The 27,486-nt window shown below is 32.4% G+C and overlaps 1 protein-coding gene and 1 non-coding gene across 12 annotated transcripts in view; one reads left to right on the plus strand and one right to left on the minus strand.

Moving 5' to 3' along the window:
* The window catches only part of Nrx-1 (neurexin 1), a 261,548-nt gene that overhangs the window by 168,406 nt on the left and 65,656 nt on the right, over positions 1-27,486 (plus strand). For all 11 annotated transcript variants that reach the window (XR_014982659.1, XR_014982660.1, XM_035876972.2 and 8 more), the window contains 6 exons: positions 1,102-1,209; positions 3,133-3,325; positions 5,808-5,999; positions 6,763-6,909; positions 7,265-7,482; positions 17,410-17,518. Coding sequence is in view for 9 of the 11 variants with exons in the window: in XM_035876972.2 (XP_035732865.2) it covers positions 1,102-1,209; positions 3,133-3,325; positions 5,808-5,999; positions 6,763-6,909; positions 7,265-7,482; positions 17,410-17,518 (967 nt within the window). In the remaining 2 variants the exon portion in view is untranslated. The remainder of the gene's footprint in view (positions 1-1,101; positions 1,210-3,132; positions 3,326-5,807; positions 6,000-6,762; positions 6,910-7,264; positions 7,483-17,409; positions 17,519-27,486) is intronic.
* Positions 6,306-6,387, minus strand: TRNAS-CGA (transfer RNA serine (anticodon CGA)). Its single transcript has one exon. It is a non-coding gene; the product is annotated as a tRNA-Ser (tRNA).

Below are 27,486 nucleotides of genomic sequence, written 5' to 3' on the forward strand. Positions count from 1 at the left end.
CACACACATATATTTATATATTGAAGATAGAAATGAAATGGAAGTATATTTAGTGTGCGTTTTAAACTAGCAACGTGTGTCTACATATTTTCGTAACATACACACATATATATATATATATATGTATGTATGTGTGTGTATTATATATACATGTATATATATAAATATACATTAAAGAAACCATAATTAAAACGCTCGTGAGTTTTTCGAATCCTAACGAAAAGTTTTCCTACTATGTACATATTTTCAAAAGAAAAGATTAAAAAAAGAAAATACATATAAATATACATATATATTTTACAAGTGCAACGTATATACGTAATCGTTCGAGTGTCATAACTTTTGTATGACTTTATAAAAATAGATTTCTACATATATAAAATACTTATAATATCTCTTCCTATATAATTGACTCATTAGAGTTTTTATTCGTGACATTAATAAAGAATGATTTGTATATATATATATATATATATATATATATATATATATATATATATATATTCTATATATATACATATATATATAGAACCTCTCGGAAATATCTTCTCTTTAATCTTTTCAATTTTGGTTAATGGAAGATTTCTATTAGCAATCTCTCTTCGACTATCTCTTTATAGTACATACGTACGTATTATATAAATACATCTCCCTACTCATAGATAGATCTCTTATACATATATCGACTTACATATGTAAGTTTGATTAAATTTCTATGTCTAGGTTTAAATCTTATGGAAATGATGCTTTTCCGTATCGTTGTTTTTTTTTTCCTTCCAAATATCTTTCAAAGGGCACAATGTCGATTTATTTCGAGAAGGAAATTCTCGAGAATCAATGTCCGCCAAATTCTCGACTCCGCCATTCGTTCTTTCGTATATTTCATTCCTCGTACGAGATGTTCTACTATGTAGTATTTTGAATATTTGTCTCTTATGAACGACGAAAAAACAGCAACGGCAACGGCAACGGCAACAGGAACAACATCAACAACACATTAGAGACAGGAACAACAACGATGGAAGGAACAACGAAAATGGCAATGCTAGTTGAGGTAGCCAAGAGCGACACAGTAAAAACCATCTGTCTCGTTTGTTTCAGGTTCTTCCACCCTGGAAAGCTTCCAAATCCGGGAGCATATCCTTCAAAATTCGCACGAACGAGCCGAATGGACTAATAATGTATAGTCGTAGCGGAGCACACACGAGGGTACGTATCTATCTCTCTCTCTCTCTCTCTCTCTCTCTCTCTCTCTCTCTCTCTCTCTCTCTCTCTCTCTCTCTCTCTACATTTCTCGTTCCCATAATTAAAAATAAACTTTATCACGAACGATCCCTTTACTCTTCTCACTTCGTTTTCTTTCCCTATTCGAAAAAGAAAATGAATTTATTAAATTTATCTCGCTTAATCTTATAACCACTTTAGCATCGTCTTAATTACATTGATATCAATTACGATCTTATCGAATTACAAGATTTCGTTCCATTACTAGACTCGTTCAGTTTTATTTATATGACTAACTCGATTTATATATATAATTATTACGATCAATGAAGATCAATGAATTGATATTGATCCACTTTTTGTACTGACATTCGTATAAAAAATACATATTATATTAGATTTGTGATAAATGTTCAATCTATATCGATCAATATTGCAACGCGTACGACAATTGCACGTGTCTGATATAAACTGATTAAATGTATCTTCTAATTCGACCCGGCGATATACATATTTAGAAGTGAGAAGAGAAAAAAAAAAAAGAAAAGAAAAAATTATTAAATAAATAAATAAATAAATAAGTGATTGAATGAATGAATGAATAAATAAACAAAAATGAATGAATGAATGAATGAATGAATGAAAATATATAAGTAAGAGGAATAATATGTACGGAGAGAAAACGAGAGAATCGAATAGGACCAGCGTGAAATCGATAAATTGCCGCGAGAGCAGCGAACGAATCGTCCGATTCATAAACGATTCTCTAAAGTTTTATAACCGGTATCAATAAAATTCACATTGGTGGACAAACGAGCAAGCGAATTCATCGCTTGAGAGGAAAAGGACGCGTAGGCGTCGGGAAAAGTTCAAAATTTATGCATCAGTTATTAAATTACCTTTAGGCCAGTCTCTATGACCGACAAAGACAGGATATGCATTTTCGATTGTACCATAGTTCAATGCTGTTCGGATTATTTTGACAAGAAACATCATCGAAAATTTTCGAAATATATTCAAAATCCATACGATATTCATCCTTCTGTTGTCAAAGAACTTGTCAATTCGCATTATGTCCGAACATTTTTATGATGTTTTTTTTTCTTTTTCTTTTTTTTTTTTTTTTTTTTTTTCTTTTCATACAAATCGAATAGTCGTTTTTTATTTTTATTTCTTTGTTTTCTTCTTTTCTTTTTTTTTTTTTTACGCATATTTCTGCGTAATCATTGTTATCTCGATCGGGCTGTGATAACGACGATGTAACGGTCGATTTTTCTACTGTCATGTTTATATACGTAACGATTTAATATAATAAAGTAAAGATTATTAGTGATTCTATTTACGTGCGGTAAAACTTTAAAATAGGTGACGGCAATGTCGGACCACCCGTCACAACTTTAAAATAGCATCCTTTCTTTAACCTACTTTAGGAAACAGTGAGCACTAATTTACAAAGTAAGCTAGTAAATCTTTACTTTATTGCTACATATTAAAGTGATTCATTTTTCATAAGGATATTCTCCCGAGGACATTACTCCTAAGGATGTAAATAATTTCACTTTTTAAATGGATAATCTTCATTGTCTTTATCCTTAGTTTAACTCTTTTGATATTGAAAATAATTTCGATTGATTCTTATTATAAAAGAAAAAGAAGAAAAGAACGATATATCGGGCCATTTTTCGTTATTACAAATGTCACATTAAATAATCATGTATAAATAATAAATACAATAACAATGATAATAATATATATTAGATTGTGAAAATAATGTGATGAAAGTGTACAATGGGTTGCAATGAAATTCAGGAGAAGGAAGAAAAAAAAATACTTGAATAAATTTTGTTCTCTCTTTTGTTCTCTCTCACGCGCAAAAACACATGCATACAAATGCGTACACGCACGCAGGAAGATCTCTTCGCATTTGAGATCTTAGGTGGACACCTTTATCTCCATGCCGATCTTGGAAGTGGATCCGTAAAGGTGAGAGCATCGAAGCAACGAGTTGACGATGGTGTATGGCATGACGTGGCCCTACGACGTGTCGACCGGGATGGTCGTGTTACTGTCGACGACTCTACCGTAGAATTTCGTACACCAGGTGACTACTACTTTTTCTTTTTTTATTCTCTCTCTCTCTCTCTCTCTATCTCTCTCTTTTTCTTTTATTTTTTTTCCTCTTCTTTTTTCTCTTATACGAATCGTAAATCAATTTTTCCCTATGTCCTGTGTCGGACACATTGTGTTTTATCGCTAAAGCATATCCCTCCAGCATGCATATAACACTCGTTTCTTCTCGACTACGACGTTGCAGGATGAAATGAAGAACGGAAAGAGATAAAAGAAAAAAAGAAAAAAGAAAGAGAGAAAGAAGAAAGAGATAGAGATAGAAGGACGGACGGACGAACGGACAGAGAGACAGACAGACGAGATTGGGAACGTAGAAAGGGCAAAAGAGGTACTCGTAATTCAGAGTTACATGCTCGAGTACACTTATCTGTTGGAGCAACTAACCAACCGCTCTCACTCGGCCAGACAGTAGCGACCACTGAAAAATAACTCTGCCTAGCACTGTGAAAGTGCTAGGCTAGCTTCGAGGAACGCGATCGATTTTTCGTAAGACTCTTAAAGGTACATACACGTAAATGGTGTCGACGATCCTCGAATTCTCTATTTGTAATAGAACTTTCTCTTTCGTAAATATTACACTACTTGGAATATTTCTCTCTCTCTCTCTCTCCTTCTCTTTTTTTCTTTTTTTTTCCTTTTTCTTCTCTTTCCTTTCTAGAAAAAAAAAAAAATATATATATATATATATATATAAATTCGCTAATTAAGAGAGACAATGGAAGAAGACACAACGGCCGAACGGTTGGTCGGTAGGTATCTGGGAAACAAATGCCGTTAATAATTTTCGAAACTCGAGAGCCTGGCGAACGAGGACGCGAAGTACATTTCGTGGACTTTCTACGGCTTTATTAAACCTATAAATAAACAGGAAGTTTGGAGTTTCCGGGTGTAGGTCCTTCATCGTAGCTCAACACTAGTCTACGCCTCGAATAATATCTACCGCTCGAACTTTAGCAAGAAGGAATATCGGGTTGTTCAGTTCTCCTCCTTCTTCTCCTCATCCTCCTCTTATCCTTCTATTCGTACACACTCGACCTACCACTTCACATCTTACTCCATATTCCTTTAAGTCCTCCTCCTCCTCCTCCTCCTCCTCCTCCTCCTCCTCCTCCTCCTGCTTGACGATCGCCAAGATGTCTTTTACTTCGCGAGGCCATCGTTGAAAGACGGACTTTCTCTGTAAACGTCGAGCCCATCGTATATGTAACCACCATCCGAATATCTACCAACCAAGTTTCGTGACTTTCCGTGACTTCCGGGGTATGTCTTTCATTCGTCAAGCTCGCGTTTCTCTGAATAATACCGGCACGTAAACCCCTACCGACTTGAGAAAGTCGATGGGTTCTTCTTCGAACTATCTAACACCGTACCATGTTCCTTGGCACGAATCAAGAGTACAAACCCGATCGATAACTTTTCACATCTCCCGACATTCGAAAATTTATTTTATCCATCGACCCTCATCCTTCGAAACTATAAACCATCGAGCTTGGTCTACTTGCAAAAAGAGTTTCTAGATTTTTAATCGCATTTGTCTACCAAGCGTCATGTTTGCAAAGTGCTAAAAACCCATCTCTACCCTCTCTCTCTCTCTCTCTCTCTCTCTCTCTCTCTTTCATTATTATTTTTATTTCGTCCTCTTACTCTCATTCGTTTACTTGAAAGAAGGAAATAAAAAGATGATTAAAGAAAGAAAAAAAAAAAAAAAAAAAAAAAGAAAAAAATTTGAAACAATAATTAAAAAAAGAAAAAAAGAAAAAAAAGGCAATAAAAAAAACGAAAATAGAGAAATACAAAAAAACGACAGGGACCGTGTTTATTCGATACTTGTATTTCTCGTTGAAAAGGGAAAAAGAGAGGGCGAATCTACTTCGCCTCTCGAATTTCTCGTTAATTTGACAAATCGCGAGTTTACCTACTTGATTTGTCTAGTAATTGTGAAAATATAAAAGAGCAATACAATCTAAACCAAAAAATGTCAACCTACGTGCTCAATCTCTCACCGTCGATAGTCACCGGACATTTAAAATTAAACGAGCGATAATTTGTTCAGAAAAGTCAGCTTTAAAAATTTTTCCCTAGCAATCCAGTGATTTTGGCCTATTTCTCTCTCTCTCTCTCTCTCTCTTTCTCTCTCTCTTTCCCTTCTACTCTCTTTCTATTACTCGTTGCGAATTCATTTGGAAGCATATAAGTGCCGTTCAATGAACAAATTTTATCTGATATTTTTCAAACGCGAATGTATTCTTCCCCCTCCCTCTCCTCCCGCTTTCTCCCTTTTTTCTTTCTTTTCTTTCTTTCATTTCTTTCTTTCTTTCTTTCTTTCTTTCTTTCTTTCTTTTTCTTTTCCTTTTTCCCTCTACGCGTAGATTCCTCAAAAGAAACGAAGTACATAACGTTTCTATGAATTTCATAACGACTGATCGAACATCAAGTACATTTCTTTCGGTCAGGCGATTCGACCCAACTCGATTTGGATGGATTGCTTTACATCGGTGGAGTAGGAGCACCCTTCGCTCCATTGACTGTCCCACCAGTCCTATGGACTGGTACATTGCGACAAGGCTATGTCGGTTGCATGAGAGATCTCGTTATTAATGGTCATCCCGTTGACATCGCTGGATATGCACAGCAACAAGATTCAGGTGACTACTTTATAGATATTTTAAACATTAAAATATTTATATTCCTTTATATAAGAATTCTCTCATATTGAATGACGATAATGTATGTACGTTTGATTTTTTACGTTGCAGAAATTAATCTTCCTCTTTATCTTTATTTTTTCCACGAACAATTAACAATTAAGATTAGCTCGGTATTTAAAGTCTTTCTTTTTTTAAGGAAATAATGGAAAAAACTTTTTTTTCTAAATGTATATAAGAGAAAGAAAGAAAGAAAAAAAAATTCACCTCTCTCTTCCTCTTTTTTTTTTCCCCTTTTAAAAATTTCGCTGCGGACAGGATTCGAACCTGTGCGGGCATAGCCCATCAGATTTCGAGTCTGACTCCTTAACCACTCGGACACCGCAGCTTGCGTGTTTTCGTTATTCTTTTAACATTGCTCTCATGCACTTTACATTCGTTTCATTCTTCTTCTTCTTTTTTTTTCTTTTTCTTTTTCCTCTCCTCTACTTCTTATTCTTCTTCTTTTTCTTTCGTTTTTTTTTCTTTTTTCTTTTTTCTTTTTTTTTTTTTTTTCTTTTCTTTTGATACACTTCTTCCTCGAGTAGAACGAGAATGTCTCTCTACTCGAGTAGCGGACCATCTCGTTCGAGTGGCACTCGTCAAAATTAAATTCAACATGGATTATAGGAGCCATTATCTGACTCGAGTAGGCCACTATCACAGAAAGTCTTAGTACGTGTTATAGATCGATTTAACAAGAAAATTCACGACGATTTGTTAGGTGCCGTGAGGCCAGCCTGTCACGCCCAACCATCCCTACATTGTTCCTCACAACCATGTATGCATGGTGGATATTGTCTCGAGGGTTGGAACAGATTCCATTGCGATTGTACCGGAACACCATTTACCGGTCCTACTTGTGGAAAGGGTAAGTAATCTCTTCCTTTTGATTCCTTATTCCTTCGTCAGTGGATTTAATTTTTTTTCTTCCTTTTCCTTTTTTTTCTTTTTTCTAATAATTCATCGATTTCAAATCGGTTAGGGTTTAGTAACGAACGTTTCGTTCAATGAAAAAAATTAAAAAAAAAAAAAAGAAAAAAAAAATGAAGGAAAAGAATAAAAAATTTAATGATATTATCGTTCAACGAGATTATTCTAAAAAAAAAAAAAAAAATATCTACTTCAAACGGATTCTATTCATCGTAAAAGAAAAACAAATTAAATCTCTCGAATATGATCTATTTATTTCTAATTTGATTGAATTATCTTTTGATTTCTTTCAGACGCTTCGACCCTACATTTAAATGGGACCCAACAAATGACTGCACTCATGCCGGATGACTCGAGAACGCAAGCCGAAGAAGTTATCGTACGTTTCAAAACGACCAGGCCACGTGGTTTATTGATAGCTACGAGTTTAGAAAATAGCAGCGATCGTTTGCAAATATTCCTCGAGGAGGGAAAAGCTAAAATGCTCATTCATATCGGTGACAGGGAAAAGGTAAGCTTACGAAAGTGTTTTTAAAATCTTTTTTGAAATGTACTGAGTTACGAATATAACGGATATGTTTGTATGCTTTTGTTGTTATTATTGAATGAACGAGATAAGAATAACTTTAACTTTTTTATCAACTGAATTAATCAAAACAAATGCATTGATCTAATAAATAAATATTAAAGTTCACGTAGACATTATGATGCGTAGACAATGATAAATTAATTAGTTTAACGCAAATTGAGTTTATTAAATCTTTTGTCTAATTAAACAGTATTTATCTATATCAATTTAGAAATATCTTATATATATATATATATATATACTAAAAAACTAAAAAATAATTGAATATAATCGGACCAAATACTATTTCTTTATTAACAATAATTTAACATTTATACGATTAATTAATTAATCGATTCTATTATCTCGTATTCTTATTACATGATCAAATCAATATTTCACAGCGATATTGCCGTTTGTTTTAACGAAAATTAAATTCAACGATATTTAATAAAAAAATTTGTGGCAAACCCAAAATATATTTATTTTATCGATTATTGGTATTCTTGAAGATTAAAAAAAAAAGTCATTCGAACGAATTAAAACTTTCGTTCGATATAATTTATAAAGTAGATAGAGAGAGAGAGAGAGAGAGAGAGAGAGAGATATAGAGAGAGAGAGAGAGACAAACAGATAGATAGACAGATAGACACATAGATAGGTAGATAGATAGATAGGTAGATAAATAAAGAGTGAGTATTAGAGAAATAAAAAGAAGGAAATAAAGAAGCAAAAAAAAAAAAGAAAAAAAAAAAAAAGAAACGAAGTGGCAGTAACGTTCGAAGGAGCATTAACTCGATTTTACGAGAGCATTCCGGTCCACGTCTCTCTTCATAATTTAGGAAGATCTTCGTTGGTAGCTCTTGGACCGTCCCAAGCAAGCTCGAAGAGTTGAAAGCACTTTTAGCGTTGTTAGAAAAGTGCGCCATACTCTTCTCTTTTTTTCTTATCCCCTCTCCCCCTCTCTCTCTCTCTCTATCTCTCGTTCACTCGCGCGCGCACGCGCGTTCAAGAAGAAGAAGAATAAAGAGAAAAAAGCAGTAGAAGAAGAAGAAGAAGAAGAAGAAGAAGAAGAAGAAGAGTAGGTCGCCACACTGTTCGGACGTTAACTTAATACATCAAAGGAGCAAAGTTCCAGTCAGTAAATGGATCTTAGCGGTCCGTCGGCCTCGCATCTTCACCAAAAGCGATATTCTTTCTGGCGGGTAACATCGAACGGACAAAGATTAACGGGAACGTGCTTACGTAAATAGGATTACATTTTTCTCATCGTCTTCGTTATCGTTCTTGTCGTCGTTGTAGTCATTGTCGTCGTCGTCGTCGTCGTCATTGACAATCACCACATCTGTACTCAATGTATTCCTTTTCCTTTTTTTTTTTTTTTTTTTCAAAACTCTATCTCGTTTTAGGAACAATTATCGATATCTCATAATTTATCCAGAACCAATGATTTATCTTGGATTTTTAATTGTTATTTTATCGATTACGCTAATTACTTTTTTATTTTTTCTTTTTTTCTTTTTTTCTTTTTCTCTTTTTTCTTTTTTTTTTTTTCTTTCTTTTTCTTCTTAACATTTCCTACTTAATTTATTATTTCATAGAAAAAAATTCTTATTGGTTTTATTTACTTTTATGTAACTTGTGATAGACGTTTTCTTTTATATTAATTTTGTTTTATTAATGTTTTATCTCTTTTTCTTTTTTTTTCTCTCTCTTTCTCTCTCTCTCTCTCTCTCTCTCTCTCTCTCTCTCTCTCTTATGCAAGCACGTAAAGGAGAAACTTTTGTTCGTTTTAATTAATTCTAATTTTAGACGATCGATACATTTCGTTAAAATTTGTTACGTATATAATAATAAACGAAACACGTACACACGCACACATACACACATACATACGTACAGAGAGAGAGAGAGAGAGAGAGAGAAAGAGAGAGAACTAAAGTTCGAGACATTTTAGTTCATCAATGAGAACTATCTGTTATATATCTTTGACAAATGTGTCTTCGTGTCGTCATGAGACGATCGTCGAAGACAAAGTTTTCTCTATCGTCTGTCTGACAGATATTGTTCACATAATCAATTCCATTCGTTCATGGAAAAAATAAAAGAATAAAAGGAAAACAAAAAAGAAAGGAAAAGAAAACAAAGAAAGAGTAGGAAAAATGTATTAAAGGTCGGACCAGGGGGAACGTTCATTATCGATCTAACGAAAATAGCGAGAGACCTAATGTAAGCATGAAATTTTCAACGACTAATTAAGTGGTCGAGATGCGCGCTAATGCGTCTCTACAGACCAAATATTCTCTCTCTCTCTCTCTCTCTCTCTTTTCCTACTAATTACTTATTCCTATGAAAATCACTGCATTCACGATTAAATCTCAATGAACTCTAAAAGTTGAATATTCAGGACGAAATAGATTCCACTAAAGGTAATCGTCCTTCAACATTTTCAGGAAATTCGTTTCGATATTTCATAAATTCATTCAATATTCGTGTCAAATATTTTCTCTATCCTCTCCCGTCTTTTGTTACGTAAAACTTTTCTCATCGTGTTGATAAAAATAAAATGCGTTTACTAGTTTCATATCATTCTCTTTCTCTCTCTCTCTCTCTCTCTCTCTCTCTCTCTCTCTCTCTCTCTTTTCCTCTCCCTCTTTGGTTTTGTTATAGCAATTTACACGCAACATTTTCGTTCTAAGCCGGAAGTAGATTCACGCGTTATAGTTGGCACGCGTGATATTCTACCTTGTCACGCGCATTAATATTCCCTTAAACCTATCGTAGTTGATGGGGGGAGGCTCAAAGTTTCCCTTCCGGAAGTTTCATCGGATGACTTCGCAAAGCCACTCGCGCACGCCTTTGTAGATTAGTTACACCTGATATTTACTCGAACGTACAGCACCAACTTACCTACGTACGTACATATATACATACATGCATACATACATACATACATACATACGTGCATATATACATAAACGATAGAACGTACAAGAACACTCGTTTGACTCGGTGCCTTCGCTACGACAACAACCGCGAGCTTGCAAGCTCTGCTTGCAAATAACGTATCAGAAACAGATGGCGTTGTTTGATGCAAAACACATGAGTATGAAAATCGTAACTAATGCTATTTTCTATCCAAACTTTGCCCTTAAAATTCCGTCGTAATTTTAATCACGAAGTAATTAAAATCTTGAAAAGAAAAAGAGATGTATTTTTTCTATTATTATTATTATTATTATTATTATTATTATTATTATTATTATTATTATTATTATTATTATTATTTTCTTGTACTTTTATAAATGTGTATGCATACCTTTGAAACGTTGAAAACAAAAGATGTGAAAAAATTAAAGTGAATGAAAAAAGAATGCATGTTATTCGTCTGTGTAGCTCAGCTTCACTCTTTCATGATAAATACAACCAATATGGGTGGTTCGCACATTAATCGTTAATACTATTTTAAATATTCTTTTACAATTTTTTTCATTTCTTTTGTAAATACATGTATATACATACATACATACATAACATACATATATACATACATATATATTTTTTACGATACCATCATTTTTAAATCGTTCATCAAATCCGATCGGAATTATTTCAGATTTCTCTTTGCACGTAATTTCATTGTTTAGTATAAATTTCAAGTCATTCCAATTAACCATTAGCAAACAACGAACGGTAATAAAGTTGGCACGCCCACATACACCTACATAGAAATTTATACACCCACACCTAAACCTACACACACGAGCATATATTTAGACTTTAATATAAAATGTAAAGATTTAAGATCTCAATGGATTTTTAAATAATTCCAAATAATTTCGTAAATAACCATTTGTTAAACTTTCCATAAAAAACTAAAATTATCCTATTAAAACCTTGCAAAGTAGTTTAATGGATAAAGAATAATAAATGGATAATAAATGGATAAAGAAGAATAAAGAATAAATATTATGATGGTAAAAAAAAAAAAGAAAAAAAGAAAAAATAAAGGAACAAAAGAAACATTATTTAATTAACAAGACATAATATAATAATATTTAATATGTAAAAATGAAATGTAGGTCAAACAAAGATTATAGACATATACATAATTATAAATCCACATTGTTATTGCACCGAGCAAATATTCTATGAAATTATCGCGATAATCGTGGGAACATTTCTCTATTCATTGACGGGGTTCAAACTTTAGTGTGGAATATCGGTAACATGTAGGTAAGTAACACTGTTCATCAAAGTTCTCAATCTTTTGGACGTTAAACGTCGGAAGACGACGTCTAAGAGAGAAGACCAAAAGCAAATCGATGAAGTACCTCTACTCGAAAGCTATTTAACTCTATCTATCTATATGTATGTAATGTATGTATGTAATGTAACGTAAGTATGTATATATGTACGTATATAGATTGACGCTAAGATTCGAAGGTATTTTCAGAAGGAAACTTAGAATTTGAAGGGAAGCGATCGGACAACGGTGACCAAAACGTCCAAGTAAATTCACGATAACATTTCAATCACTCGCAATAATAGTTATATGCCTATAGGGTCTCTGATAATCCTATGGAATAATAATTGATCCGTTAATGCTTTATCTTCTAGAATTACCCCGAAGGCGAAACGTCCGAGTTTGCTAATCACTTGCAAACTTCAAAATTAGAAACTCTCTTTGTCACTCTATTTCCTCTATCTCAGTTTATGCTTTCAACCTGTTTCTCCTGATTATTCAAAGATAATCGAAATTCAAACGTCACTACTGTTAAATATTAAATTCAATTTTCATCTTGGAACATTCACAGAATTCTCAACTTATTTATATACATATACATATACATATACATATAGATATGCATACGTGTCTTTACATACGTACAATATATATGATATATACATACATACATATATATATATATATATATATATATATATACATATGTATACACAATGGACAAACTCAGCTATGAAAAATATTTTTCCGTTAAAATGGTGGACACTTGGCATGCTAACATATACATACATACACACACACGTATATATATATATATGTACATATAAAAAAAAAAGAAAAAAAAATAGAAGAAAAAGAAAATAAAACTAAACGAGTCTCCATGCGAGCTTCGATCACTATCGCGAATAAAAGCGGGGAAAGGTGAAAGGGATAAAACGAAAAAAGAGAAATTAAACAAAAAAAAAAAACAAAAAAATAGGAATACTCGATGGCGCTTGTTTTATTGCACACTCGTACTACATATATTCGTTTATACGTATATATATGTGTGTGTGTGAGTTAATGTGCGCGCGCGTGTGTGTGTATGTGTGTATTTCGAGTTTTTTAAAAAAGTATACGAAAAACAGTAAAATCGAAGATACTAATTTTCATTTATGAACAATTCTGATAGCCTCTTTCAATTCTCTTTCGAATGATATCGCGTAAGAAAGTAAGAATTGTTTTTTTCCCTTACTTTTTTCCTTTCTCGTTTCTTTCCTATAAAATTCGCGAAGAAAAGACAATATCTCTCTCTTTATATATATGTATATATATATATATATATATATATATATATATATATATATACATACAAGTAGTATGCACGTAGTCTATATGTAGATGACGAGACGATGTTCGAGATGCGGCATAAACGGGCTGCGATTTCCTATTCCCAGGAGAGAAACGGCAATGATATTCAGAAAAGAGAAATCGTAATATCCGCTCGCCCGATAGACTTTCCATGTAATTTCACTCTCGGCATGGAAAAGTGCGCACACGTTTCTTCTATTCTCAATGATGACTGTGGTTGTGTAGGTAACAGCGAGAACGATAGCGGCAAACACTTTTTTGTGCGACATGTTAGCCATCCAGAGAGCTATCCATTTCTTCATTTTCTTCTTCTTTATCCATTTCTTTTTTCTTTTGTTCTTCTTTTTTTCATTGAAAAATCAACGCTCGATGATATTTATAAGAACTGTTAGTTAATTAGCTAGATAGATAGATAGATGTCTATTTATCTATCTACCGGCAATTTTATTTTCGTTTCTCGCTTCCACACAAAAACTATTGGATTTATTCAGCACGTTCGTAATTCGAACAACATTAAAGAGAATTCGAGATGAGAGAGAATAATATATAGGTATTACCGCTGTCTGCCTGTCGTAATACCCGAGGCAGTCGCGATGTTAAACGAAAATTTAACAGAATCGAAACCGAACGAGAACGAATGACATATGAACGTATTGGATGTATATATATTATATATGTATATATAAAAAAAAATATATATATATATATATATGTATATATATTTATATGTATATATAGGCGCGCGTAAAATTCATAATCGAAATAAAACGTGCGAACGAAACAAAACGAGCTATCGAAATCGCTCAAGGCTATGTAGAACTTCAAGAACAAATCTGTTTTATTACTTTTGTATGATTAACTATAGAGATTAAAAAAATTATGTTGGAAATATGAAAATAGATTTTAATATGGATATTTATTTAACAAATTCAAACTTGACCGATCTATACGAATAAATCGTTACGTTTCGTTTTATCCAAAAAAAAAAAAAAAAAAAAAGAAAATGAAAAGAAAAAAGCAAAAAAAAAAAGAAGCAAGTACAAAAAAATCATTGCCATTTTATTCTTCTTTATTTTCGTTACTATTTATTTATTCGTCCGTAACTTCCTTTCTTCAACGATACGATTTATTTATTTTCAATCAAAATAAATTTTCCTACGTTTCACATTCATCGAACGAAAATCTTTTTGGTTAACAAGTTAATAACCGTGTTTGATTCGCATCAATCCATAGCGCGTATATCGAAACGTTTGATGAAAAACAATAGAAACGAGAATGGCCCGATAAATTGTTGAACAAAGAGAAGACATTTTATTTGAGTGATATTTTTTGGCAAGGAAAAAAGATAGATAAAAAGAAGGGAAAAAAAGAAGTGTCACTTCCCGCATGACCTCCAAATTCATCGAGAATGAATTTTGAGAGAATCTATCTGAGAATAACGTTTTATGAAAAGTTAATAATAATAGTAATAATAACAATAACAATAATAATAACAATAACAATAATAATAACAATAATAATAATGATAATAATAATAATACCATAATCAACGTTCAAACGCAAAATGTTCTAATCGATAGATTTTCGAAATGATTTTCTTCGAAAATATTCACATTGTATTTACGCAATGTAACGTTTACTCATCGTTCTCTCTAACGGGATTAACAGTCATCCTTTATTATTACGTCGATTAAATTCTTTCAATGTAATTTACAATGTATGAAAACTCTCGACGATATTTTATGGCCAGTTCTCATTGGCTTTAACAACATCAACATCGATTGGTAAAGTTAAAGGTAAACAGTAGCCATCGACAAACCATTCACGAACGACCAGTCTCATTTGGTTAAACCCTCATAAATTTGGACAACTCGTCACTATCTGTTTGTTCCTGCAACGGCTGTCCGCCTGCCACAACGCCGTGGGCTACACGATGCTCATGTATCATCCACCGGCTGACGCACGTTTGTCACCTAACGTCAGCTCTACGTCACTGTTATCGAGCATCCTCTAATATAAGATGGACGTTTTATTGGCCACACTGACTGAGATTCGTATATATTTCGGAACAATGTTTTATGATGGCCTTAATCAAGTTTTAAACTGCTGGATAATAATAAAAAAAAAAAAAAAAAAAAGAAAAAGAAAAAGAAAAAGAAAAAGAAAGGAAAGAAAGAAGCATCAGAAAAGGATAATTTTTAACTTCGATCTTTCCCATTGTAATTATATCCATCAATTAATGAATCACTCTTCTCTAACTAATCTCTCTTATTATTAACGAAGCAAAAACTAAAGTACCGTAATACCCTGTTAACTTGTTAACTAAGGTAAACGAATTATGTATTCGCTCGTTAGAAAAATTTAATTGCATTCCTGATAAAAGACTAACTGTATTATTTACGTAGATCCTTTTTCATTGCGGAACACATTATTTATCTATCTCTTTTGTATCACTTTTTGATGTATTGTTTTTATTACGAATTAATTATATACCCTTGTTAATTGGAACTAATTAAAAAATTAATCCGAGTTAACAAATTAACGATAGGATGACAATCCTATATACTTACTTATTAAAATTCATAGTATAATATATTTATTAATATAGAAAATATTTAATTTCTTTTTTAAGAACGAACGATATTCTTAAAGTTGACTAATTAAATAAAATATTCATCAGAGGAATTTAACAGGTCAATGCGTGACAATAATTCAGATCTCTGATATTCATTTTTATAATAATAATAAAAATAATAATAATAATTATTATATATATAATAAAAATATTATTATTATTATCATCATCATAATTCGATTGAAATATTTTTGGACGATGAAATTTCAATCGTGAATTTCTCCATAGGAATTTCCTCGGCATTTAAGCAAAGCGCATCAGCGATACCAATTCAACAAACGTCGAGACATAGATACGTACACACATACATACATACATACATATATTTATATATATATATATATATATATATATGTTTGTATAGATACATATACCAATATACATATATACGTAGCAGGTAGACGCATTGGGCGCATGTAAACGAGGAATATCGGTAAAAATCAGAGAACGGAAATTAAACGTTCGCCGTTCAGCACGCGATAACGCCGCGACCTCCCTTTAATCCGCCACTAGCTCTCTCCGACAAATAATGTAAGCGAGTGACTACGAGCCAACGAATATTCCAACGAATAATACCTATAATCCGAGAATCGTGCGAACGTGTAAAGTGGCCAACCGATAAAAGGACCTGGAAAATATTTAACGACCTCCTTTCATTCTTTAACGACCGATTACTCTCACCACTTCCTTCTCTTTCTCTACTTCTCTTTCTCTTTCTCTCTCTCTCTCTCTCTCTCTCTCTCTCTCTCTCTCTCTCTCTCTCTCTCTCTCTTACGTACATTCTTACGTTGTAACATTATCACTTAACAAGTGTTACGTCGTTATCGATAAACTTGAAGTTTAAATGATTCTAGTTTAACACTGGATTTACCCGAACAGTCAATATTACTTATATATTTCAAGCGTTTTTATAAAAAAAAATCTCTACTTACAATTTTTATCGCACGTTTCATCACAATACGAGTTTATTAACTCTCTTTGCTATTATATGTTTAAATATGATCGATTTTACGAATTCCTTTTTTTCTTTTCCTCTTTTTCTATTTTATTTTTCTTTCTTTTCTTTTTTTCTATTTGAGATGCATAATGTATTAAAATAATTGTTGATAATTTTAACGTTAATACTAAATTTATAAGACAGATTGACGGATTTTTTTGTGGTTATAATTGTGAAAATTAAAAATGTTATTCTTTCTTTTTCTTTCCTTTTTTTCTTTTTTTTTTGCAATTTATATCAACTTTGATTGACGTGATAATATCAAATGTTATAACGAAAAGAAAAAGAATCTTTATTGCGTTATAATAAAAAAAAAAAAAAAAATATATATATATATATATATATATATATATATATATATATATATGTATATATAAATCTAATGTTTATGAAACAATACGTTTAAAAGTGTTTACATTAAAAGAAAAAAAAAATATAAAATTAATTTCAATACAAATATAACAACTTGTTTCTCAAATTAAAACATAAATAAATAAAAGAAAAATAATCTACTTATTGTTTAATTTTTATTGCGATTAAAATGGATCACATAGAGATATACAATTATCCATCGAGGAAAAATAAAATAATATAAATTTCTTTTCACTGATATAACATTTTTGTTCCTTATAATTTTTTCAGAGCTTGACGGTCGGACAGGGCTTAAATGACGACATGTGGCACGTTTTGAGGTTTTCAAGAAGGGCGAGCTCGTTAAAATTTCAAGTCGACGACGAACCTGCAATACGTGGTAAGTTTTAAAGGTGGAATGTTCTTTTTTTTTTTCTTTCTTTTTTTTCTTTCTTATCAAATTGCGATTGAAAGTGTAAATTTTAAACGAACGGTAGAGACCTGAGAGAAGGAGAGAGTAATTTTCTTCTCTCGATGATTTCTTGTCATAGTAACAATAGTATAACAAGAACATACATACGTATCTACATGTATACACACACATACACACACACATATATCAACTCAGTATACCCTGTTCCGAAACTAATCAACTATTTTATGTCTGGTCACGACGTACAATTTGCTTCATTCCAAGATCAAAAAGTCACCCTTTCTCTCTTTCTCAATAGGTACGATGTACATATATGTATATGTAACTATATATATTTATATATATATATATATGTGTGTGTGTGTGTGTGTGTCAGATAGAATATATATCAGAAAGCTATTCGATCGTTTACTCGTCGAATCAAATACGTCATTTGCCGGGCGTGTTCGGCATTAGGTCAAAACTGTGAGAAATAACGTGATCGCGTTATATTAGCGATTCCAGAACTATGAACGATAAGAGGAGTTAGCACGAAACGCACATTAGTTTACGTAAGTAGGAGCGGCGAGAGGCACGTTTGAATTTTAGCATATTTATTGAAGCGACTTTTGGGTCAAGCTAAGTGCAGTTTAATTTTGTAAAATTTAGATTTTGATTCATGTATGTATATATGTATATATATATATATATATATATATATATATATATATATAATATATATGTACACACACACACATATATATCGATTTGATGTTTTAAAAAGCTACAACCCATATTAACTATATTTTATGTACGATGAAATGAATACGAGCAAATTTATGCGAGGAGAGACAGACACATCTTTTTTATTCTTCTTTTTTTTTCTTTTTTTTTTCTTTTTTTTTCTTTTTTTTTTCTTTTTACACGCCTATATTGATACTCGAAAACTTAGGTAAAGGAAGAAAAATGATCGCGCGACGAAGATTTCCTAAGTGAAATCCATTTGGTTGAGAGCGTCGAACTACGAATATCTCGTTTTCATTCGCATTAGACCGAAATTACTTTGGCCCTTTTCCCTTTCTAATGGTATTCTCGCTTTGGAACATGCTAGGCGACCTCCATCTCCTTCTCCTCTTTCTCATCCTTCTCTTACGATGTTTCTACTATTACGCTGTGAGACCGCGCAAGGGAGCAATATCGTATTTCAAAATCCCTATTTAGCATAAATATCCGACAGCCCAGCCACTGCGAGCTCGGCAATTCCGACTGGAATTCCTAGACGGTTCTCGAGAAGGTTCCGGATAAACCTCTACAAACACGAGAACGCTTGTATCGTGGTGGCCAGAAAGGTAGACTTGGTTGAGGCGCCCTGCGAAAACTCTCTAACATAAATTCCCGTAACTGGTTCGCTAGGGATTTTCTTTTGGACTAGTTCGAAAGTGGAAGTATCTTCGAATTCTTCAAAAAAAAAAAAAAAAAAAAAAAAGAAAAAAAAAATATGCTTAGATTTTTCGACGCGATCACATTTATTATGCATACGTAATTATCCTATTATAAGAATATTATCCATTTTAAATGTCTGTATAATAAATACCATTCTATGCATTCACTTTGATAGCTTTGATAGTCACGCGATAACGTGATCTCGCGTTTTAACTGTGAAGGAAAACAAAAAGAAAAAAAAAAAAAAAGATAATTTAAAACCTTTAAGACGATTAATTAATAATGTTTCTTCTTTTTTTTTTCTTTTCAAAAAAAAAAAAAAAAAAAAAAAAAAAAAAAAAAAAAAAAAAAAAAAGAAAAGAAGAAAAGAAAGGATATCTAAAAAATAAAATCTTAAAGATCACGTTAAACGTTAAAAATCGTCAAATATATCGTTAAAATTCTAATAATATTTCGCGTTAATCTTTGCACGTGACATGTAAACGCTTAATGGTGAAACAACTATCAAGTGACATTTTCAAAGCAATTTCCAGTGAAACAGGTTGACATGTCCGGAAAACTGTTTACAATCATACTTAAAGGAACTAAACTCGCTTCGAATCGAACTTCCTCCTCGTCTACTCTTTCTCTTTAGAGTTTACTTCTACCTTGTTCGTAGTCCCTTGAAAACTTCAGGAACCAAGAGGAAAACTATAAATTGAGAAATTCTCTGAGAATTTAAAGCGAACCCGAGCGTCGCGACGCGACCGGACGACGAACAGCCGCCACTTCCGGACTGGATAAACGTATATAAAGCCATTTCTTCTTCCGTCTTCCTCTCTTTCTCTCTCTCTCTTTCTCTCCTATTCTTTCTCCTATCTCTCAGTTAAAATAAAGTATGCAGTAACCGGAAAGAAAAAGGTGCGAGAGAAAGAACGATAAAACGTGGAGAAAACCGAGAGAAAATACCGACCGGAAGGAAACCAGGTCAAACTCGGCTTGAGTCCTCGAGATCTGGCCGAACATTCTAATGTTTCTTCTTTTCTTTAATAGCATAACGTTGTCAAACGTTTTGATAAACTTTTCTTTTTTTTTTTCTTTTTTTTTTTTTCTTTTTTTTTCTAACGCGATTCGTTCAGTTCGAAAATGATAAAGAAGAAAATTACAAAAGAAAAGAAAAAGGAAAAAGAAAAAAGTACGGTTTCTTTTCTCTCAATTCTCACGTAGACATTTTTGTTGGGTAACTTTATAAAATTATTCTCCACATGGACAAAATTATTCTCCACATATTACGTATATATTTATTTCTAAATATATAAGAAGTTGTATAATTATTAATGTATATGTTACAAATTGTTACATCACTATTTTTTAATACGTATTTTTTAATACGTATTATTTAAAAGAAAACGCCCTTTTTCATATCATCTGAATGAAATTAAATTGTAAAATTTATCGTTGTTTATTAATATCAAATATTTTGTTTAAACAAATCAATAATAATCGTTTACCGAATATGATGATAATTTGAACGATAAATATTTAATTATAAAGTTTATTTTGGCCGTGGGAAAATTTATGTTAACTAAACTCATCATTTCCTACACAAGGGATTCATTTTAAACGATACATTTTTAATTCATCCCATTTAACTAATCGCAATTTATTTATTTATTTATTTATTTATTTATTTATTCAATATTACATATCAAACAAATTTCTTTTCGTATATTATTTACATTATCATTATTCGAAATTCAAAGGAGAAAATAATATATTCAAGGTACAGATATGTACGGAGGGGGGAGGGCGCGCGCGCTTTTGTTTGCATTTGCGTACGTGTGAATATTCGAAGGTATCCGAAGGAAAGATCGTTGAAACGTGATGTTGCCTTCGTGATTCGAATAAAAAAGTTTTCAATCATCCGATAATATGAAGCTACGAGAGAAAGATAATCGAAAGAAAATAGAATATGCATAGATAAATAGATAAGGATATGGGACAAGACAAGAAAGGATAATGGCATAAAACTGCTAGTAAAGAATTCTGTCTTAAAATGAATTCTCGTAGATTGGATTAAGCGTATATATCTGTATAACAAAAAAGAAGAAAGAAAAAAAAAAAGGGAAAAAAGAAAAAAGAAGAACAAAAACACAACGATTGTTAAATGTCTATACATATGTATATAATATATTCTACATATATATATATATATATATATATATATATATATATATATATATAAATTCAAACATACGAAGATAAAGTAGTCATGTACGCGTTGTGATCACCTTAATCATAAAGTATGAATTCATTCTTCCGATAATCAATATCCATATCCATATCGAAATTGATCCTTCCGTAATTTTACCATACCGGATCATTTGGTTTACCAAGATTTATGTGAGCTTCGGATATGTAATAGTATCTAGTGTCTTATGACGTCGAAGAACAATCTCAGTCGTGGAGAATAATTTTTCGAATAGAAGCATTTTCTTCTCTCTCTCCCCCTCTCTCTCTCTCTCTCTCTCTCTCTCTCTCTCTCTCTCTCACTTGTTCTCTCTTATTCGTTCTTATCGAGAAGGCATCTTTTCTGTGCTCCGTTGAAAAAGTTTTCGTTTCAAAAAGATCCTTCCTTTTCTTGATCCACCATTTTTTACACTTCTCCCAAGAAAGATTATAATCTTCATTCTCTTCTCTCTCTCTCTCTCTCTCTCTCTCTCTCTTTATCTATCTCTATCTCTCTATCTCTATCTCTCTATCTCTATCTCTTTTTCTATTTCTTTCTCTTCTCTCTTTGCTCATTCTCTGGCAAAGTCTTCGTTAAAGTTTTCCCACGTTATTAAAGCTACACGATTTTCCAACACGTTCCTGTTTCTACCAAGATAAGAGAATTTGCGGAAGGAACGGGACCGAATGAAATCGTTAAAAGTCACGGTTAAAGAACGTAAGTGGCATTAAATTTATGATGAAAAAATATCGGGAACCTTCGGAAAGCCGAACCAAGAGGCGACTCGTTATACTACTACCACTACTACTATTATTTCTTCTTCTTCTTCTTCTTCTTCTTCTTCTTCTTCTTCTTCTTCTTCTTCTTTTTCTTCTTCTTCTTCTGCTTCTTCGAAAAACTTTTCCATGTTCCATTTCCTTGCTGTAAATCGCGAGGCCGCGAACGAACCGGGGACTCGAGAGAGAGAGAGAGAGAGAGTGAGAGAGAGAGACTCGATTCTCTCAACATCCATTCCTTTACCCCTTCTTCTTCCCCTTTTTCCCCTTCTCCTTTTCTTATTAGCTACCGCGAATTTGAATAATTGAAGAAAATCGTTGAGAAACTTTAGCGAGATATATCGAAACGACGTTATACGTACGTACTTATATATTATATGTATGTAAGTAGGTATGTATGTATGTATGTATGTACTTACATACATAAACGACTCAATATCAAGGAAAATCGTTTGCGGTACCTCGTCGTTACTCATACTTATCTTAGCGGAATTAAACATTTCATGGTGTAATTTTTCATACAACTTTTTATTCCACCAAAGTTCTCTTGAGAGAAATACGAGGTACCAAGAACGACATGGCTTAGTCTCTGATGGAGGTAAATAATCCTTGATCCTTCTCCATACATATCTTATGTATACATAATATCCTCTCTCACAAAGGCTTGATCTTCTTACGTAATCTTTAAATCAGGAGAATACCCTTCTCAATTTATCATCGAATGTCGAATTATATTAGTAGTTAATAAAAAGGAATGATGTCACATAAATAAATATATTCAAATATGTATTTTCGCATACTCGTAATATATTTTTTTTCTCTCTTTTTTTATTTACTTTCTTTTTTGTTTATATATATATATATATATATATATATATATATAATCTTTAAAATCAAGTGTACGAATCATAATTAATTGCAAATATGGAATTACATTTTTATTCAAAATAAAGCATCATTGCGAAGTTTCTATCATGTCCACTCGAATGTACGGTAATGTAACATATTCGTGTTTATTTGTATAAATTAATGATTCTCAATTAATGTAACACGTAACACATACATTTTGATATATTTTGGCCTTAATCCATATCTAAATCATACGGATTATTAATAATATTCTCATTTACCATTGGATTACTCTATATCTCTCGATTTAGAATTTCGAAAGGATTTGAGAATCACTGAATTGCGGATAATATTAACAAACACGTAAAAAATGAAAGATCTATACTATCTGAACCCAAACGTTATTAGATATTGCTTTTTACTTCTGCATGCATATATTCGTATAGAAATGTATGCATTCATACACACATACATATATATATCTACGTTCATACATACATACATCCATACATACATACATCCATACATACATACATCCATACATACATACATACATACATACATATATAAATATCACGTACAGGTAAGAATTTAAACTTTGATTCGCGACAATAATAATTTTTTCATCGATATCACGTCGGCCAAAAGCGAAATACGCGTAGATACGATGATAGTGTATCGACATAGTGGAGCAGTGACGCCCGAGCGATTCTGGAAAATCTTCAATTAGCATTCATAAGGTCATCTCGATTCGAAGCATCGTCCGACGAATGCAAATCGCTCGACCAATTCACCCAGAGCCTCTCTCTCTTTCTCTCTTTCTCTCTCTCTCTCTTTCTCTCTGTCTCTCTTCTCCTCCTCCTCCTCCTCCTCCTCCTACTCCTCTAACACCCTTCCCCGAACCTCTTCCCTATCCCCGGAGTACATTTCGAATTTGCAATTGCATTCCTCTGTCCCCCTCTTCATCTCTCCTTTCCCCTAACTCTTCACCCCCCCCTTTCCGTCTACCTAACCCTCATCCATCCTCACCCTTTTTGAAAATTAGAAATTTATCCGTCCGTCAAATTCCATCCATCCTGAAGGAAATACGCAATATTCGAATAGATACAAATATAAATATAAAAGATATTAATGATGATCCGTTGATTCGATTGAATTATTATTTCCAACGAACCTTTTTTTTTTTTTATCAATGACGCCATTTTAATTCGCTATTAACTCGCAATACATCAATCGGATTTAACGGATATTCACTAAATGAGAACGATATGAGGAACTCTATATATGTGCGAGCGAGCGTCTGTGTGTGTGCGTGAGTGTGTGTGTTATGCGATATTGTTAATAAAATCTGTAATAATGAATAAAGTTTTAATCTTTTTTACGGTAGCTTAAAGCCCGTAATCCAAGAGTCCTTTGTTCGTCGGAAACGATCGTATTAAAAATGACACAATCGCTTAGTTAGATATACGTCGCGTTCGTTGTTTCCGAACGACGAAGAACGACGGAAGAATGTTATAAAGGAACTCGATTTAAAGATGGAAATACGTAATTGGTAGATTTTTTTTCTTTTTTTTTTTCTTTTTTTTATTCGTGCTTCACTTCGGTACGACGTACACCGATATTTTCTCTCACTCTCTTTCTCTCTCTCTCTCTCTCGCTCTCTTACTCTTTCTCTCTTTCTCTCTTTTTTTACTCGTTTAAAGTCTTGTAAACTTTTTTATAGCAAATTTAAAAATATTTTATGGCAAATTAATCCAAACCTTAAAGTTTTCGTCGAATCATAAAATTTCAAATTGGATTGGACAAAAAAATAATAAAATTTATTGAGAAATTACAATGGCACGGTGATATTAAGGCTATTACATTGATAATAGAATAATAATTATCTATTAAGTATAATATATTAAATAATACTATTACGTATTATAATATATTAAACATACTACAACTATATTTATATCATAAATAATATACTTTAATATACTATATTACGTTAATTTTACAGTAGCGACTTTGTTAATTCTACAGTAGCTAATTCTATTTAATTCTATTACAGGAATTGTATTACAATTTATTCTTACAATTGGTATACAATATTTATACTATAAGTTATTATATATAATTTTTAGGGTTTTAAAGGCGTAACACATAAAACTGAGTTATCCGGAGTTAAGAATTAGGTCTCGAAATCTCGAAACATCTTGAAAACCAAGTTCTATCCTAGAAACTTTTCCAATTTGTTCGAACGACCGAACGGCGCGTAAGAGAAATAAAAGAGAGCAAAAACAACAAGAAAAAGAACAGAAAGAAAACGAAACGGAAAAAAGAAAAAGAAAAAAGCGAACGAGAACGCACATACATAAGTACGCAAGGAAAAATAAAAAGGAGGGAAAGAAAAATGAAAAAAGAAAAGAGAACAAAGAAAAAGAAAAAAAGAAAAAAAAAAAAAAAAGAAAAAATATTGATTCGACGGGATATGTAGTAGTAGGAGTTCACGCTAGAAAGGTTTCGAAAGTCCTATTTATTTATTTATTTCTTTTTCTTTAAATTCTTTCTCTTTTCCTTGAAGAGGAAAACGACTAGAATCGCATATCGATTTGTACGGCCACCATAAGACGCGCTTTCGTGAATCGATACGATGCAAATGTAGTTCTTACAAGGGGATGACTTCTTTGAATGCACTTCGCGCCACGTCGCGTCCCTTGAAAGCTTCTACCAAAGAAAAAGAAGGTACGAAATTGCGGTCGTTATTCCGCAACGGAATCGACGTACAACACGACGTGCATCGAGATGCATTCGAGACACTGGCGAAATTCGTCAGCTGCGAAATCGTTTCTTACGAGGAACGAAACGAACAAATTCTTTTTACGATTTCGCGACACTTATCTACTTTTTCTTTTCTCTCTCTCTCTCTCTCTCTCTCTCTCTCTCGTTTTGACTTACTTTTGACCTCGTTCCACGTGTGTTACTTTTTCTCAAGAAACCAATGCCGTTCTATCACGATCTCCCTTTTCTTCCTCTTTTTCTTCCCTTTTTCATCCCCTCCTACCTATCGACCTCACACTCTATTTCTTTCCACCCATCAAAAATTTTGCTTTCCTCACGTGAAAGTATAAATGATTTATAGAACTTTCGCATCCTTTAGAGAAAATAAGTCTTCCCTTATAATATCCTTACGTACGATGTTCATCTTAAAAAGAGAAAAAAAAAATAGAAAGAGATAGAAAGGAAGAAAGACAAGCGATTGCAAAGAGAAAGTATAGAAAAATTGTACGACTGTAGGATTTAAATTCACGCAAATTGTTAAATCGTTAAATCGTCAAATTGTTCACGGATTGATTTAACGGGAGAGATTTAAAGCGAGAGTTGAAACGAATGCTGATAAGATAATAACGAAAAAGTGATTCGATAATAAGAAATATTTCTTTTTTTTTTTCTTTTTCTTTAAATTAAAATTCGAGTAAAAATTGTCATTACTTAAATCATTTATCGATTAAAATTTCTCATCAATTACCGGATATTATATATAAATAACGGACGATTAATAACTTTTTTGTTTTTCTCGTAAATTTTTTTTTATCTTTTTTTTTCTTTTTTTTTTTTTTTTTTTACCTTTTTTTTCCAATATTGACTAAGCATTCGCTAATGTATTTAGAATTTGGTTTATGGCCTTGTTAAGTCCAATATCCTATTCTTTAACAAGCTTTAGGCAGAGAAGACGATAAATCAATTAACAAATTTCATCCCTGAACGTTCCATCCTCTTCGACACAATAGAGAAACTTGGAGGCAGCCCTGAAGCGCAATATCCATAACATAATCGATACACGCTTGATTCGCCAATCAACCGCACGTAGCTTTGCCCGTCTATAACATCGTATACAACATCGGTGGCTCTCCCTTTTCCTTTTCCGTTCCATAAACCACCCACGCGGTCTCTCTCCACGTACCTAGTTCGTCCCAGCCGATAGTGAAATACTTCCACCTGCGAATCTCTACTCGTGGAATACCCTATTAAACGTATGGCGACTACCACCAATATTGAGTTAGGTGGCAATATCCTAAATTGCCAGCCCAACCTCGTGGTACGTCCACTCTTCGTCGATACTATCGAAGAAGGACGATAAAGTCTAACGTAAACATTCACCAGTTACATTGGATGCTTTTAAACACGATACTATGTTATTACATATTTTTCTTTTTCTACTTCTTCTATTTCTTCTTTCATATATAATTTATAATAAATCATATTAATTAATAGATTATAGAAGGAATATAAATATGATAATATATTTAATAATTTATTCAGTTTGACCTTCTGTTGCTTTTTTTCTCCTTTTTTTTTTTTTTTTTTTTTTCTATTCGTTACCGACATATAGGTACAACGTAGGTCTTCTCTTTTTTATTTATATATACTATAGAGCGTTAAATTTAATTTTAAATCACGTGTGAAGTATGCAACATGATTACCGTACAGCGTCCATGATGTTTATCTTCGAATTATTTCCATTTCTATCTTTTCGATCGTTTAAAAGAGAGATGACATTTTTTTTGTTGTCTTTCTTTTCTTTTTCTTTTCTTTTTTCTTCTTTTTTTCTTTTTTGATAAAATTTATAATTAAAGAATTTCTTCTCTAATGTGTTCTCCGTCTGAACGGCGCTAACTCCACGCAAGTAAGTC

Source organism: Vespa mandarinia, chromosome 10 (assembly GCF_050613455.1).
Source record: "Vespa mandarinia isolate Hongniang chromosome 10, ASM5061345v1, whole genome shotgun sequence".
NCBI lineage: Eukaryota > Metazoa > Arthropoda > Insecta > Hymenoptera > Vespidae > Vespa > Vespa mandarinia.